We start from the raw sequence: 14626 nt of genomic DNA, 5'->3' as shown, positions 1-14626 counted from the left end.
GTGCCCCGGGCGCCCCGTGAGCTCTCACCTCCGAGTGCCCCGGGCTCCCCGTGCGCTCTCACCTCCGAGTGCCCGGGCGCCCCGTGAGCTCTCACTTCCGAGTGCCCCGGGCTCCCCGTGCGCTCTCACCTCCGAGTGCCCCGGGCGCCCCGTGCACTCTCACCTCCGAGTTCCCCGGGCGCCCCGTGCGCTCTCACCTCCGAGTGCCCCGGGCTCCCCGTGCGCTCTCTCGCCTCCGATGCCCTGGCCGTCTGGCTGAGCCAAAACCGAGTCCGGCCGCAAGACGCCGGCGTTGCTGTGCGCTCTGCTTCCCCGGGGGTCCGCAGGAAGTTCGCGGAACACACGCCTTGTGAGCGGACTGCGTGGATTCCAGCGTTTTGCACCAAAGTAGACTTCTTAATTCAGTTTCCCGCGAGCTTGTTGGAGTACTCAGGCGAACCAGGACTAGGAGAAAAGCTCGGAACGGCGTTTAGGCGCCTGCATTGAGAGCGTCACTTTCTCCGACTTGGAAACTTTAACTTGAAAACTTGTTTTGGAAGAAAGGAAGGCAGATCTGATGCGGTTTTTAAATTTTCCTGTTGTGGTTGATGGCTCGAGCTTTGCATTTGATGTGTTTTATTGCTGCTTTAGAATTATTTGAAGATTTTCAGGACTTTTGATGCAGATAGTGGGTGCCACTGTAAAGATCAACCGTGAAATTGGCATTCTGGCCAGTTCCTGCCTCCGGAAGCGTTGAGATTAGTGTGATTGTACCAGTATCCTGGTTTCCGTAGGTGGTTCAGTGGTTGAGAGAAGGTCCCTTACATCTAGCTGCACTGTGTTCTTTCAAAAATGTCCCTGAAAATCGGGTTTCTCTGGGGTTTGGACTGCTGTTTCATAGACACAGTTGCAAGTTGATAGAACAGGCCGGGGAAGAAGGCAGTGGCATTGGTTAATCCTGTGAACAGGCTGCAGCCCAAAGCGGGTAGCCAGAAGCACTCCTGTAAAAACTGCTTCAGGGTCCGGCGCTGTGGCGAAACCGGAAAAGCCGGCGGCTGCATCGCTGGCGTCCCATATGGGCACCGGCTTGATTCCCAGCTGCTCCACTTCCAATCCAGCACCTTGCTAATGGGCCTCTGCACCCACATGGGAGACCTGGAAGAAGCTCCTGGCTTCCCTCTGGTCCATCCCCAGCTGTGTGGCCATTTGGAAGTGAACCAGTGGATGAAAAATCTCTCTCTCCTTCTCTGTAACTCTGGCTTTCTCAAGTAAAATCAATAAATCTTACAAAAAAAAAAATGGTACTGCATCCTCCATGGTCAGCCCAATCTAGCTTTAAAATTACTAGATTTTTTTTAAAGGGCTGGAGAGCTGCTCCAAGACTCACCAAGATAAATGCTGAATTAAAAAAAAAAAAAAACAACCTGCTTCAGCCCATGCCCAACACGCAGCTGAGTTGTGTGGCCAAATGTGTCGTTTGGAACTTTGACCCTCATTTCATAGTCTCTAAGGTGATCCGTTCCTGAGCCAGGTTCTACTTGAAGTTGAGTGATGCGGACAGTTGCAGTATTAATAATTGACAGAACCAGGTATTTCCCCAAGTCACCCTTGGGATGCCCGGCCCCAGTGGCCCCCGTGCCTGAGCTTTGGTGGGGGCTGTGGCTGTGGGGTGGAAGAGAAAGGCTGGCCTTTGGAACTGATGGCCCTGTTACTGTTGCTCACTGTGTGAATGGGCAGGTTCCCTAACCTCCCTGAGGCTCCTGCCTTGCAGAGCTTCTGTGAGGATTTGAAACAATGTAGAAAGCCTGAGGCAGAAATACCCAGTGATTAGCAGGTGCGACCAGTTACAGTGCAAATAGTCAAGATCTGAATAATGCCAGATACAAAGTAAGTAAAAAGTCATCAAGGTTCTTGTAAATTCAAGCTTCAAGGTAGCTAATATATTGTAACTACTGAGTACTTTGGACAAAATACACAGAAAAAACATGCTGAACATACACTCTTTTATTTATTTCAAAGGTAGAATTACAGAGAGGAGGAGACAGATTTTCCATCTGCTGGTTTACCCTCCAAATGGCTGCAATGGCCAGGGCTGGGCCAGGCTGAAGCCAGGACCCTGGAGCTTCTTCCAGATCTCCCACATGGGTACAGAGCCCCAAATACATGGGCCATCTTCTGCTGCTTTCCCAGGCGTATTAGCAGGGAGCTGGATCAGAAGTGGAGCAACCAGGTTTGGAACCAGTGCCCATACGGGATACCCGTGTTGTGGGCAGAGGCTTAGCCTACTACACCACAGCGCTGGCCCCTGGACAGGCACTCCTGGGACTTTGAAAATGTGGGTGTTTCTGAGTAAGTGGCTCCGCTAGCCTTGTCGCCCTCCGCAGTCAGCTCCCTTTCTGAGGGGGCGGCTCAGGGTCTTCAATACCACTGTGCTGTTCTTACCTCCTCCGCTTCCCCGACATTGCCTCTCAGCCTCCCGGAAAGGGGGGTGGAGGTCAAATCCGAGACAGGAGAGGGGGTGTGGGGGGCTGGTGCGGTAGGTTAATCCTCCGCTTGCAGCGCCTGCATTCCATGTGGGCATTGGTTCTAGTCCTGGCTGCTCCACTTCACATCCAGCTCTCTGCTGTGGCCTGGGAAAGTAGTAGAAAATGGCCCAAGTCCTTGGGCTCCTGCACCCACGTGGGAGACCTGGAAGAAACTCCTGGCTTCAGAATGGCCTAGCTCCGGCTTTTGCGGCCCTGCTCAAACCTGAGTTTGAGCCCCACTGACACAGGGAGAGGCAGGAAATACCCTGGTAAAAGGGGGCCATGTGAGCAGACGTGGAGCTGCTGGCGCAGGAGTGTGGAGCTGGTTCCTTGTGCCCTAGGTCTCTGTCCCCCAGCTTTTCCTGTAAAACCCTGCACACTGCTGGTGAGTGCTGGTAGCAGGCGATCTGTTTCTCTTTCCTTCTAGGTTCCGAGTTGCAGGTGAGCCTGCCTGTAGTGCCCAGCACAAAGCATTCATTCAGGAGTTATCTGGATAGGTGAGGAGTGCAGCAGAGATTTGGTACTGTAGAAAGACGACCCCACAGCCGTGCCTCCAGAGCTAATGAGCTGGACTCTGCCCTATGTGGTTGATGTCTCCACAGGTGATTCTAATAAACACACCTGCTGCAGGGCACCTGGGTCAGAGACGGGATGTGGGGGCGGGGAGAAAGGGGTGAGAGAGAAACAGGCGGCGTTCACTTTGTCCTTTAAATCTCCTGAAGTTTTCTTTTTCCTTGGAGTTGGGAGGAGTTGGTTTCTTGAAAGTACTTGGAGGCATAAGCACATCAAGGCCACTGAAGCACTGAGTTTTTTTTCTTTGTTTTTGCCAGTGTGCACTGAACTGGTAACACCACGCCTGGCCAGGCTCTCGGGGGCTCTCCATAAACTGGAGCAGAAGTACTTCAGAAGAGCTTGTGTGCTGTGGAAACAAGCAGCGCTCAGGAGCTCTGTTCTCTTTAAAGAGTGAACGTTCTCCTGTGTTTGAAATCGGTTTGCTGCTGTTCATAGACAGCCCTCCCGCCTCTTCCCCCACCGGGAGAATCGGGCACGGGCCTCGCAGCCTCCGTCCGCGCCGAGGGAAGGGCTGATGGGATAACGGCAGCTACCTGTGGTGCGATGGGCGTCTGGGATGTTGACGACAGAGCGCCGGGGACCTGGTCTTCCCCTTGGATCTTGGTCTTTCCCTGCACAGCCCTGCGACGGTCAGCCCGCCACCAGGGCTTCCCAGTCCCAAGGCCGCGCGCTGGCTCGTTGCCGCCTGTGTCGGGCCTTCCGTCGTGTGAGTGCTTCCAGAAGTGCCTTCCCCGTTACATTCCTTTTTCAGAATTTTACCACCTTTGGAGGTTCATCTCCAACCTCTACTCAACCCTGATGTGATCTGTCTCTGTCTTCCAAGTGAACCCTCCAGGTTGTCTGCCTTTGAACTCTGGGTCACTTGGTTTTGTTTCTGTGTTCCGTTTAGACTGCCAGAAGGATATGGGACGGCAGTAGTTACAATTGCATGGAAAGGAACCGGGCACAGACACAGCCCAGGGCAGAGGGCAGTGGCAGGGGTTTGCAGGAGACTTAGGGATGGCCATGAACGTGATCCAGGGCTGGAGGCAGCCACGCCCGTTCTTACAAAAGGATGGGCTTTGGGCATTGAGAAGGGTGAGGGAGGGAGCTTCTCATGGTAGGCGGGGCCTTCAGAAAGTTCATGGAAAATGGAGATTATGCATGAACTTGAGAAAATTTTGCACCAAAATAAACTTGTCATTTACTTGCATTTTCCCACCAGTTTGTGGACGTGCCCTCAACAGGGCCCTCAGCGCTGGAGCAGTAAAGGGGATGGGGACCTTCCGCGTCACTGCCGCGAGCCATGGCAATGCCGGCCGTTCAGGTGCCCCTCTCTGCTTTCCCTCCCTGAGGGGTTGCACAGCGAACCGTCCTGAGCCTTTGCTCCTGGGCCCAGTGTGGCAAAGCAGGTGCGCCGGTGAACCTGTGTCAGTGGAGCGCGCTCGTTGGCTTCTTGACCCTAAGATAGTAAAGTCACTGTCACAGGAAACAGGTGTTCATCATTAGCATTGGCAGCATTGCGGTGTCAGCGGCTTTCGTAGTGCCCCTGCGCGGTGTTTCTGTACAGGATGGCTTGTAGGCATGGCCTGTAGGTATGACGCCCGGTGCTGTCTTGGTTTCTCAGAGACGGTGTAGTGAGTTTAGGTGTACCCCCATCACCACCCCTCTGTTTCTGCATCCTTCCCTGCTTGAAGCTGGTGAGTAAGATGAAACCTAGAGGAAACAGAACCTCAGTTTTTTAACAGTGTTTCAGTCAGTAATTATCTGGACTAGGCAGGGGCTGAAAGAAAAAGGAAGTCGCGGTTGATTTAAATGTGCTAGCCAGGAGAACAGGGGCGCCCCTCTGGCCCCTGCCCACAGCCACGTGTCCCTTCTGCACGCCCCTCAGCCGTCCACCTGACACCGGTGGGGAGGCCTGGAAGGCTGGTGCGGGAGCCCCGCACGCGCATGCGCTCTTGGTGTCTGTCCCTGGGTATTCTGTTCTGGGGCGCCCAGAAGAGCAGCAGAGGAGAGGCTAGCCAGAACACCTGCTTTGGCACACGTGCCATTCAGATGAGACAGGGCCTGGGGTTAGCCCTGCTCTGAGGCTTGGCCAGTCAAATGCCGAATCAGGGCAGGGCTGGTGAGATGGGGACTTGAGCTGGAGTCAACTCCAAAACATTTCAGCTTCTTAAAGACCAGTGTGGCCAGCCGGCACCGCAGCTCACTAGGCTAATCCTCCGCCTGCAGCACTGGCACACTGGGTTCTAGTCCCAGTCAGGGCTCCAGATTCTGTCCCGGTCACTCCTCTTCCTGTCCAGCTCTCTGCTATGGCCCGGGAGTGCAGTGGAGGATGGCGGAAGCCCTTGGGCCCTGCACCCGCATGGGAGACCAGGAGAAGCACCTGGCTCCTGGCTTTGGATCGGTGTGGTGCGCCGGCCACAGCGGCCATTTCGGGGGTGAACCAATGGAATGAAGACCTTTCTCTCTGTCTCTCTCTCTCACTGTTCATTCTGCCTGTCAAAAAATAAAATAAAAAATAAATAAAAATAAAAACCAGTGTGGCCATGTCAGTGTGGGGGTCATCCCTGACCGTAGCCCTCCTGTAGCTGGCCAGGTGACACAGGAAGCCCTGCTCCTACAAAGCAGCCTTGAGATCAAAGCCTTCCCCTTGGACTCCTGGACCCGGCCTTGTTGTGGGAATGCCACCAAGAGGCTGAAAGTGCTGGTGGCGCGCTGGGTCCAGAAGGTGCTCCCGGTCGGTGTTCCTCCGCCGCCCCTTGCATTTCCCTGTGTGGAGCCCCCGGGTCAGTCTGCACGTGGGCACTGCTGGCTTGCCGCTCACCGCGGCTGTGCCCCGGCCTGTGTGGCCACTGACTTCAGGAAGCCTCGTGGTGCGTTTGTAGAGGAGCCCCAGGCTGGGTGCCGAGGCAGGTTCAGACATGAAGACACGGTTCTTCCCAGAAGTACAGACCCAACGTACTTTTTAGGGCTGGAAAACAGACACAGAATAGTCCAAGAAGCCTGAGGGTGAAACTGCATATAAAAGACCAGGCTTATTTATTTATTTGAAAGGCAGAGTTAAAGAGAGGTCTTCCATCCACTGGTTCACTCCCCAAATGGCCACAACGTCCAGGGCTGGGCCGGGCTGAAGCCAGGAAGCCAGAAGCTTCTTCTGTGTCTCCCACATGGGTGCAGGGGCCCAAGCCCCTGTGCCATCTTCTGCTTTCCCAGGGCATAGCAGGGAGCTGGATTGGAAGTGGAGCAGCTGGGACTCACACGGGTGCCCAGGTGGGATGGCGTGTTGCAGGCAGGGCTTCACCTGCTATGCCACGGTGCCGGCTCCAAAAGACCAGGTTTGTTAGACTTGTACTGCCAAATCATTTTCTCTGAGGGTGAGTCTTTAATTACTGCTGTTTTTCTTGTAGCACCGCAGTGACGTCTGCCAAAGTGGCTGTGAACGGCGTGCACCTGCATTACCAGCGGACCGGCGAGGGCGAGCACGCGGTCCTGCTGCTTCCGGGGATGCTGGGTCTGGATGCTTTCCTGGTGCTTCCGCATGCTGTGTGGTCGCTGGGATGCAGCCACAGTGCCGGCCAAGGGTTATTTCCCAACTCAGTGCTTTGCTGAATGTTTCAAGTCATATTTGCTACAGTCACGTTTAAGTGCCTTAGAAAAGTGCATGACTTCCTACTGCATGTATTTTTTTCGTTGCTTTGTCTCTAGTTTTTCCCATAAGCACAGTGAGAAGCCACAGTTGCCTGTAATTGGGAAGGTGGCAGGGGTGTGAGAAGGGAACGATGAGAGAACAAGGTCAGTGGGTGTCCGGCCCTCCTAGAGTGCCTGGCGTCCAGCGGTTTCCCAGGATGTGGACTTCCGGTGCTAAAACCAGGACAAGTGGAGCACCCTGTTGTTGAGAATTTGTTCAGTTAAAGTAAGAGGTAAAAAGAAACCTTCAAGTCCTTTTGAAAATCAAAGATGTCCATATTACCCTGGCATTATGTAGGGCAAGGGGAGCCCACTGGGTCTCGGGCTCCTGCCCCAGAACAGGTGTTGAAGTTCAGGGGAAGTTGCCAGCGCCGCGGCTCACTAGGCTAATCTTCCGCCTTGTGGCGCTGGCACACCGGGTTCTAGTCCTGGTCGGGGCACCGGATTCTGTCCCGGTTGCCCCTCTTCCAGGCCAGCTCTCTGCTGTGGCCCAGGAGTGCAGTGGAGGATGGCCCAAGTACTTGGGCCCTGCTCCCCATGGGAGACCAGGAAAAGTACCTGGCTCCTGCCATCGGATCAGCGCCGTGTGCCGTGTGCCGGCCGCAGCGCACCAGCCGCGGCGGCCATTGGAGGGTGAACCAACGGCAAAGGAAGACCTTTGTCTCTGTCTCTCTCTCTCACTGTCCACTCTGCCTCTCAAAAAAATAAGACCAAGAAGTTCAGGGGCAGTTTACGGTGGTCCCAGGACGTGCCGTGTGTGGCTTTAAGGGGTTTTATTTTATTGCTTTATTTTTAATTCAGTTAAACAACCCTGGCATATACTCACTTCCTTGTGATTTGCTCCTTTCTCCTGACAATTAAGGGCAAACATTTTTCAGTTGATTGGTGGTCCACCTGAGCCCAGCTGACTGGCATGGTGCTGTGGCTAGTGCGGCCTGTGTGTCCATGGCAGTGTTGGGGAACGTGGAGCCTGTGGGCTGTATCAGTCTTGCAGAACCATTTGTCCTGGCCCTGCTAAGGCAACTGCAGGTGGGACTTAAATTCAATAAATCTATAGCAGGCTAATTTTTTTTTTTTTTTTTTTTGGATTTAAAAGCAAGATTCATTAGAGTCGAAGACATCCAGGCAGAGTGGCAGGGAGGAGGGGCAGGCTAATTTTCAAGTTGACAATTTTGTGTGGCCCACGGTTGATGTTATAAATATCCAGATGGTCCTTGGCCCAAAAAAAAAAAAAAACCAAAAAAAAACAAAAAAAAACAAAATGTTCTCCATCTGATGGTGTTTAGTACCTTTTTAAATCCATAATTATTTGCAAGTAATGAAGGAGGGCATTTACTCTGATGGCTGGCTGTAAGCCGGAGTTACCTGTAAAACCAGTGACTTCAGACTTCCATTATTTCAGCATTGCAGCCGTTATCCAGGCACAAGATGCTTTTTCTAATTAGTTACTGTTGGTGTAGAGCATCGGCATGCTTCCAGAACCCAAGCCAGTGAAATTCTCACATCCTGGCCCCCAGCACCTGTCGCCCTCTCCACGGGCGTCACAGGTCCTGGGCACTGGTATCCGTGGACATACGCTTGGGCTCCCCATTCATTCTTCGAAGGCTTAGTTTCCCGTTCTTGGCACCGGGCTTTCTACGTGGGGGTGTGCCAGATTCCTGTGGTTGTCTCCAGCCTGTTTTCCCTGCCCCTCCCTATTCCCTCCTGCCCCCTGTAGAAGCCCTGCAGGTCAAGGACCTCCAAGAAGGCTCCTGTGTTCGGACAGTCCTAGCTTGACAGTCCATTGATTTTTTTTTCTTTGTTTTTTCTGAATGATTCACCTGTGTGAAATGAGCCTGCACCACCTTGAAAGACACTTTTGAATACAGCCAGGGCACCGGGCAAGGTGTTCAGTGTGCATCTGTGGCCTGAGCTCTGTTTGCTGGAAGTCGAGTGGATTTTACAAGTGAAATGCTGACCTGGCCTGGACCAGGCTCTGGGAGAGAGTGCAGTGCCTTCACACCATGTGTAGTGGGTGTGAACATACACACCTGTGTCACCCCATGGGCAGGCCAGGGGCTGCCAGTCAAGGCCGCCACAGGCTCTGTTTATTATAGTTCTGTGCTGTTTTAATCAAACAAACTTAAATTGATTTCTTCCCTTCATGCCTCCCCTAACCCCTATCGAGGTGTTTCAGTTTTCTGATTTTTTTTTCAATTTTTTGTAGATTTATTTACATATTTGAAAAAGTTACAGAGAGAAGGAGAGAAAGACAGATCTTCCATCCACTGGTTCACTCCCCAAATTGGCTGCAATGGCTGGGGCTGAGCCAGGCTGAAGGCAGGGACCGGGAGCTTCATCTGGGTTGCCCATGTGAGTGGCAGGGACTGGCACTTGGACCATCCTCTGCTGCTCTCCCAGGACATAGCAGAGAGCTGGATCGGAAGTGGAGCAGCCGGGACTAGAACCAGAGCCCATATGGGATTCCGGCACTGCAGGTGGCGGCTTTACCCACCATGCCACAGCCCCATGAGTTTTTGTTTTTGTTTTTTTAAATAAAAATTTTTTAAATAAAATAGCCTATAAGCATACATCTGTAAGTTAGTTTCTAAACATTTTCACTAATTATTTCAAAAAAAGAAAATGAAAATTAAGCTCAAGGGGTATGAAAAATGCTGAAATAAAAAAGGAACAAAGGAAGTTAGAGCCTCGTTTCTTCTGAAAATAGATAGCCAGGCAGCGGCGGAGCAGGGCGTCAGCGACAGATCTGAACTGCGCCAGGACAACAGTTCCACCTCCCAGTGAATGAATTCAGCAGTGACCGGCCTGCCTTGCTGATGGCCAAGTGGAGACTAGCTGTAGTGCTTCTCTTTTGAGAGACAAAGAGCTCCCGTTTGCTGGTTCACTCCCTAAATGCCCACAACTGGGCCAGAGCCAGGAGCTAGAAACTCAGTCCAGGTCTCCCACATGCATGGCAGGCACTCAGCCACTTGAGCCATCACCTGCTGCTTCCCAGGGTGCACCAGCAGGAATCTGGTGTCAGGGTCGGGAGCCGGGAAGCGAAGGCAGGCGTTGCGGTGTGGGACGCCGGCCTCAGCCACAGGCCCAATGCCTGGCGCCAGCCCTCTGTTTTAGGGTGATTATTGCTTCTCTCGTGCTGTGCCATGTTTGATACAGTGAGAGCATTCGGCTGAGGTAACCTTAATGCTGTTTTTAGGAAGTGGCGAGACTGATTTCGGACCCCAGCTTAAGAACCTAAGTAAGAAGCTGTTCACGGTGGTAGCCTGGGACCCTCGGGGATACGGACATTCCAGGCCCCCGGATCGTGACTTCCCAGTGGACTTTTTTGAGAGGGATGCCAGAGATGCCATTGATCTGATGAAGGTGGGTCCCAGGGAAGCACCCAGCGGTGGGGGATGGCCGGGCACCTTCATTCACTTTGTTTGATTTTGTTGTCCTTTTTCTCTTTTACAAAGATAATACCCTGTAAGAAATTTCAAAGCAAATGGTTTGCACGTCCCTAATCCCAAAATAGAAAATCCTTACAGTGTTCCAGAATCTGAGACTTGTTGAGGCAGACATGGTGCCACAAGTAGAAAATTCCACACCTGACCTACAATAGGTTGCAGTCAATGTAGGTGCACTAAAAATATTGTAGGAAATCACCTCAGGCTAGTGAAACTGGATCTATGAAACATAAATGAATTTCACGTTTATACTTGAGTCTCATTCCCAAGATACTCATTATATAACTGCAAATATTCCAGAATCTGAAAAAAAGAATCTGAATCTAAAATACGTCTTGGTCCCAAGCATTTTGGGTAAGGGTCTTAACTTCTATAAAGAAGAAAGATCCCACAATCCAGCCATCTGGAGACCCTACTACCGAGACTTGAAAGACTCTACCTTTCTGGCCCATTTTTCCTACATATTTAAATACCCAGGTTAGTACTGATGGCATCATGCTGTACCAGTGTTTTTGCAACTTGCTGTTTTTATCGAGCAGTTTGTCATCAGGCGGTTCCGTATCAGTAAGTAAGCATTGCATCAGCCTCTCACAGACACAGGTCACAGGAGCCCCCCTTGATCCATGGTTTTGGTTTCCAAGATTTCAGTCTGAAAATTCTAGAAGAAAACAGCTTATAAGTTTTAAATCGTGCAGCACTCTGAGCGGGGTGATGATTCGCCTGGGACATGAGTCCATGCTGTACTGTACACTGCGTAGAGAAAAAGAACTGCTCACAGGAGCCAGTGCCAGCTGCAGTCAGACATCCCCCTTGTGAAGGGAGCCTGCTGTGTCTCATCATATAAAATGTGCTGTGTCCTCACCCATTTTTTCCTAAGGTAGATAAGTAACAATCTTTAAGTTACCTTCTTTCTCCCTGTGATCATGCGTGGCGTGAGCATTCTGTTTGTGGACATTTCAGTCCTCACTTTTTGCTGTACTGTACCATGTCATGGAGCCCAGGACACATGTACAGGGTCCATTACGAGTTTATGAGGTGGCATGCTGGATGGTAGAAGATACAAATGTTCGTGCTACAAGGTCTTGCCAAGTTATTATCTCTAGTAGTCACAGCAGTTTATATCCTGTCAGTAAGCGTCTTGGACGAGTGTTTGTTCATTCCTTCACTGTTGTACCCGAAACGTCTGATTCCAACCAATTAAGACCACCAGGAGCCGAGGCTGGTGCAGATGCAAGAGCTTCATTTCAAAGTCGAGTTGGTCCAACGTCCGCACCAGGCGCAGCTGGGTGCCCCTACCCTAAGGTCGTTAGGGTTTTTATAGTTGAACGTGCAAGTTCAGGTACGCAGTATCTGATAGGCTCGTGCTCTAAATTCATACTTGTCCTAAACTGGCGACTATTCAAGTGAGTAAGCAGTTTGTTGTTGTTTTTGTTTTTGTTTTTCTCTTTGACGTTTAGCACAGGATCCGTTCTTCCTGGCAAGTACTTAGCCAGTGAGTTCAGCATAGGGTCAGGGTTCTTGGTATTATTTTACACAAGCGTCCCACAGGCCTGGCCACCTGGTCTTTATCTTGTTGGCTCGGCCATCTGGTCTTTGAACCAGTTCCCAGGATTTGAAGAAAACTCAAAGGTAAGGGGAGGCTTGTTATTGTAAGATGTTAACTTTCAACATGGCTGAGTTTAAGTTTAACTCCTTCACTTCTAGGCAGCATCTCTTGGGTATAATGTTGGTCCACTTCCTTTTTAGCCCTGGTTAATTCACCTGAGCCTAACCTAATTTCCCCATGACGTTCTCTTCCAGCCGGCCTGTGACCAGCTCTTCCCACGGTTGGGCTCAGTGGCACAGCCAGACGCCGGGCTGCGCGTCATCCGGCAGCTCTGGTCACTGCTGTCCTGGAAGTCCTTGCTCAGGCACGTGCATGTGCACACGGAGTACTGTCAGATCCAAGCACGCTGGTCCCTGCTGCTTCGAGTTTCTCAAGGTTTTATCCCACCGGAAGCCGTAGTTCCCTCGGATTCCAAACCCAGCCCTGCAGTCAGGTTTCAGGAGTTGTATTACTGCAGACTCATTGGGAGAAAGCGTGACGCCACCCAGTGTTAGACGAGGGCGCTCCACACCACCCACCTGTGTTGCTGGTTGCTCCTGACGCCCGGGTTCCTTCGGCAGGGCAGAGGGCGGTAGTAACCTGGGCCCTGCATTCTGTTGTGTGCCACAGGCGCTGCAGTTTAAGAAGGTGTCTCTGCTGGGCTGGAGTGACGGCGGCATAACCGCACTCATTGCCGCCGCCAAGTATCCGTCCTACGTCCGCAAGATGGTGATCTGGGGAGCCAACGCCTACGTCACTGATGAAGACGTCAGGATTTATCAGGGTACGTTCCGCCACCACAGGGCCTGCTCTCCCCACCCTGACCCGTGTCGGCAAGTCGCAGCCTCTCTGTTTTCCGCCTCCCAACTCTGGAGGAAGCGTGCTGAGTGCTCAGAAGCAGCGCAGTGCAGCACCTGGGCTTTAAAGCTTCCTGTTTCAGAAGCGGGACTTGAATGACTCGGGAAAAGCCCGAGTGCGGTCAGCCCCTATGTCACTCTGATACTGCCCTAAGAAGGGACGGGGCGAGGTCAGTGTCGCCAGGAGCCCTGTTAAAAATAACCGCGCTGGATTGAAACGCGAAGCCTCCTCTACAGGTTGAAGGAGCTGCTGTGCCTTCTGCGGTTCGAAAGTCATTCTTCAAGCGTTTCTTAGAGGTTTTTAAGAGGCACCACACAGGCGCTGCACGCCGCAGCCTGTGGCCAGCCTGCGCTGGATCTGCTTTTGCACTGGTGCTGTGGGTCAGAGAGCAGCCTGCAGCGCCCGTGCCCTCCCACTGCCCGTCTGCTCCCCGGGCTGCGCTGGGAGCCCCGGGACACATGGGGACAGTCAGTTACCAGGCAGCGTCAGCCAGCAGCTCAGGAGTCGCTCAGCCTCCAGCTGCTGCCCTGAGACCAGGCTCTCAGGAGGAGGAGGGGTGGGCCAGGGTCTGGGCTGCCCCTTACCACCTGCTGGCAGGGCCGCCCAGGCCCCTCCTCTTCAGCCAGTTGCTCTGTGTCCCGAGTGTTTCCAGAGGACCCCAGACGGCCCCCCAGGCAGTTAGGACAAGGTGGGTAGGCTGTTTCCTGTCCTGCACAAGGCCCCAGCCTCCGGAGCCCAGGGATTCACTCTCCTGGCCTTTTACAAAAGAAGGTTGCAGGGCCCTGGGTGGCGTGTCACCTTCTCCGTGCTTGTGTGAGTCAAGTGGCTGTGTCCGAGCCTGAATGCAGCGTTCTGGTGCGGAACCTTGGCTCTTCACCTCTTTCTGCCTTGTAAAAGAGACAGGAGACTCGGAGGCAGTCCTCCTGCCCGTCCCCACCGTGTCCTGCCTGGCTCAGAGGAAGGGTCTGCCTTGTGCAGTGCCCTGGTGTTTTCCCGTGGGTCTCTGCCCCACCTCTGCTGTTGCAGTGCCTTCTCACCACAGCAGAGGGAGTGAGTTGCCAGCCCTTGTCTGTAGCTGACACCCTGGACGCCATAGCCTTCCTCAGACGCGTCGAAAGAGCCGCCTGGGCTCTAGGCGTCTGTGCTTTCTCCTGTCTTTCCTTCTCCGGTCCCTTCTGGCCCCTGGCCCCTCCAGCCCACTGCAGGCCACACCACAGGAACTGTTCCCATGGAAATAAGCACAGTCCCCCTCTGGTCTAGGCCAACAAGCACTTGTAGGTTGTTTCTGTCCTTGTTACCTTTAAAACTGTGGGGTCTGTAGTGATAGCTCCTCTTTTTTTCCTGCCTGATATTGTAATCTGGGTCATCTGTATTTTTTTTTCCTGGCCAATCTAGCTAGAGGTCTATCAACTTCATGGATCTTTTTAAAGAACGAGCTTTTGGGTTTACTGACTTATTTCTGCTGCTTTCTGTTTTCAGTGTCATCGCTTCTACTCTTGATTATTTTCTTTCTTCTCCATGCTTTGAGTTTTAATTTACTTTCCTCTCCATTGTCTCAAAGTAGAAATTTAGCTTCTTGATTTGAGGCCTTTCTTTTTTTTTTTCTAATCTAAGCATTATACACTATCAGTTTTACTTTAAGCACTGCTACAACTAAGCTTCCTACACATTTTGATATCTTGTACTTTTGTTCAGTTCAAGATACTTTCTGATATTCCTCCAGACTTCCTCTCTGATCCAAGCTTATTTAGAAATATATTATTTAGTTTCCGAATTTAGAGATTTCCCAGATATTTTTCTGTTATCTGTATTGAGTTTATTATCATTAGATTCAGAAAATATACTTTATGTGATTTCAATTCTTTTAAATTTCTTAAGGCTCATGTTATGCCCCAGGATATGATCTGCCTTGGTCCAAAATTGAACTTACTGGGGCCAGCCTTATGGTACTGTCGCTCCCCGTCTTCGTGGAGGAACGACACAGGACCCTG

The 14626-nt window shown here is 52.1% G+C and overlaps 2 protein-coding genes across 4 annotated transcripts in view; one reads left to right on the top strand and one right to left on the bottom strand.

The window, feature by feature from the left end:
• The window catches only part of SERPINB9 (serpin family B member 9), a 220342-nt gene that overhangs the window by 175675 nt on the left and 30041 nt on the right, over positions 1–14626 (bottom strand). The window lies entirely within an intron of this gene.
• Positions 1–14626, top strand: part of BPHL (biphenyl hydrolase like) — a 38329-nt gene that overhangs the window by 1081 nt on the left and 22622 nt on the right. For 2 of the 3 annotated variants that reach the window (XM_070074485.1, XM_070074486.1), the window contains exons 2-4: positions 6467–6570; positions 9943–10109; positions 12408–12561. In XM_070074485.1, the coding sequence (XP_069930586.1) occupies positions 6467–6570; positions 9943–10109; positions 12408–12561 (425 nt within the window). Of the gene's footprint in view, positions 1–4281; positions 4384–6466; positions 6571–9942; positions 10110–12407; positions 12562–14626 lie in introns of all 3 variants that reach the window. The other variant, XM_070074484.1, reaches the window with a different exon arrangement.

The sequence above is a fragment of the Oryctolagus cuniculus genome, chromosome 5 (assembly GCF_964237555.1).
Source record: "Oryctolagus cuniculus chromosome 5, mOryCun1.1, whole genome shotgun sequence".
In the NCBI taxonomy this organism is placed as follows: domain Eukaryota; kingdom Metazoa; phylum Chordata; class Mammalia; order Lagomorpha; family Leporidae; genus Oryctolagus; species Oryctolagus cuniculus.
This window is presented reverse-complemented; position numbering and strand designations above follow the sequence as displayed.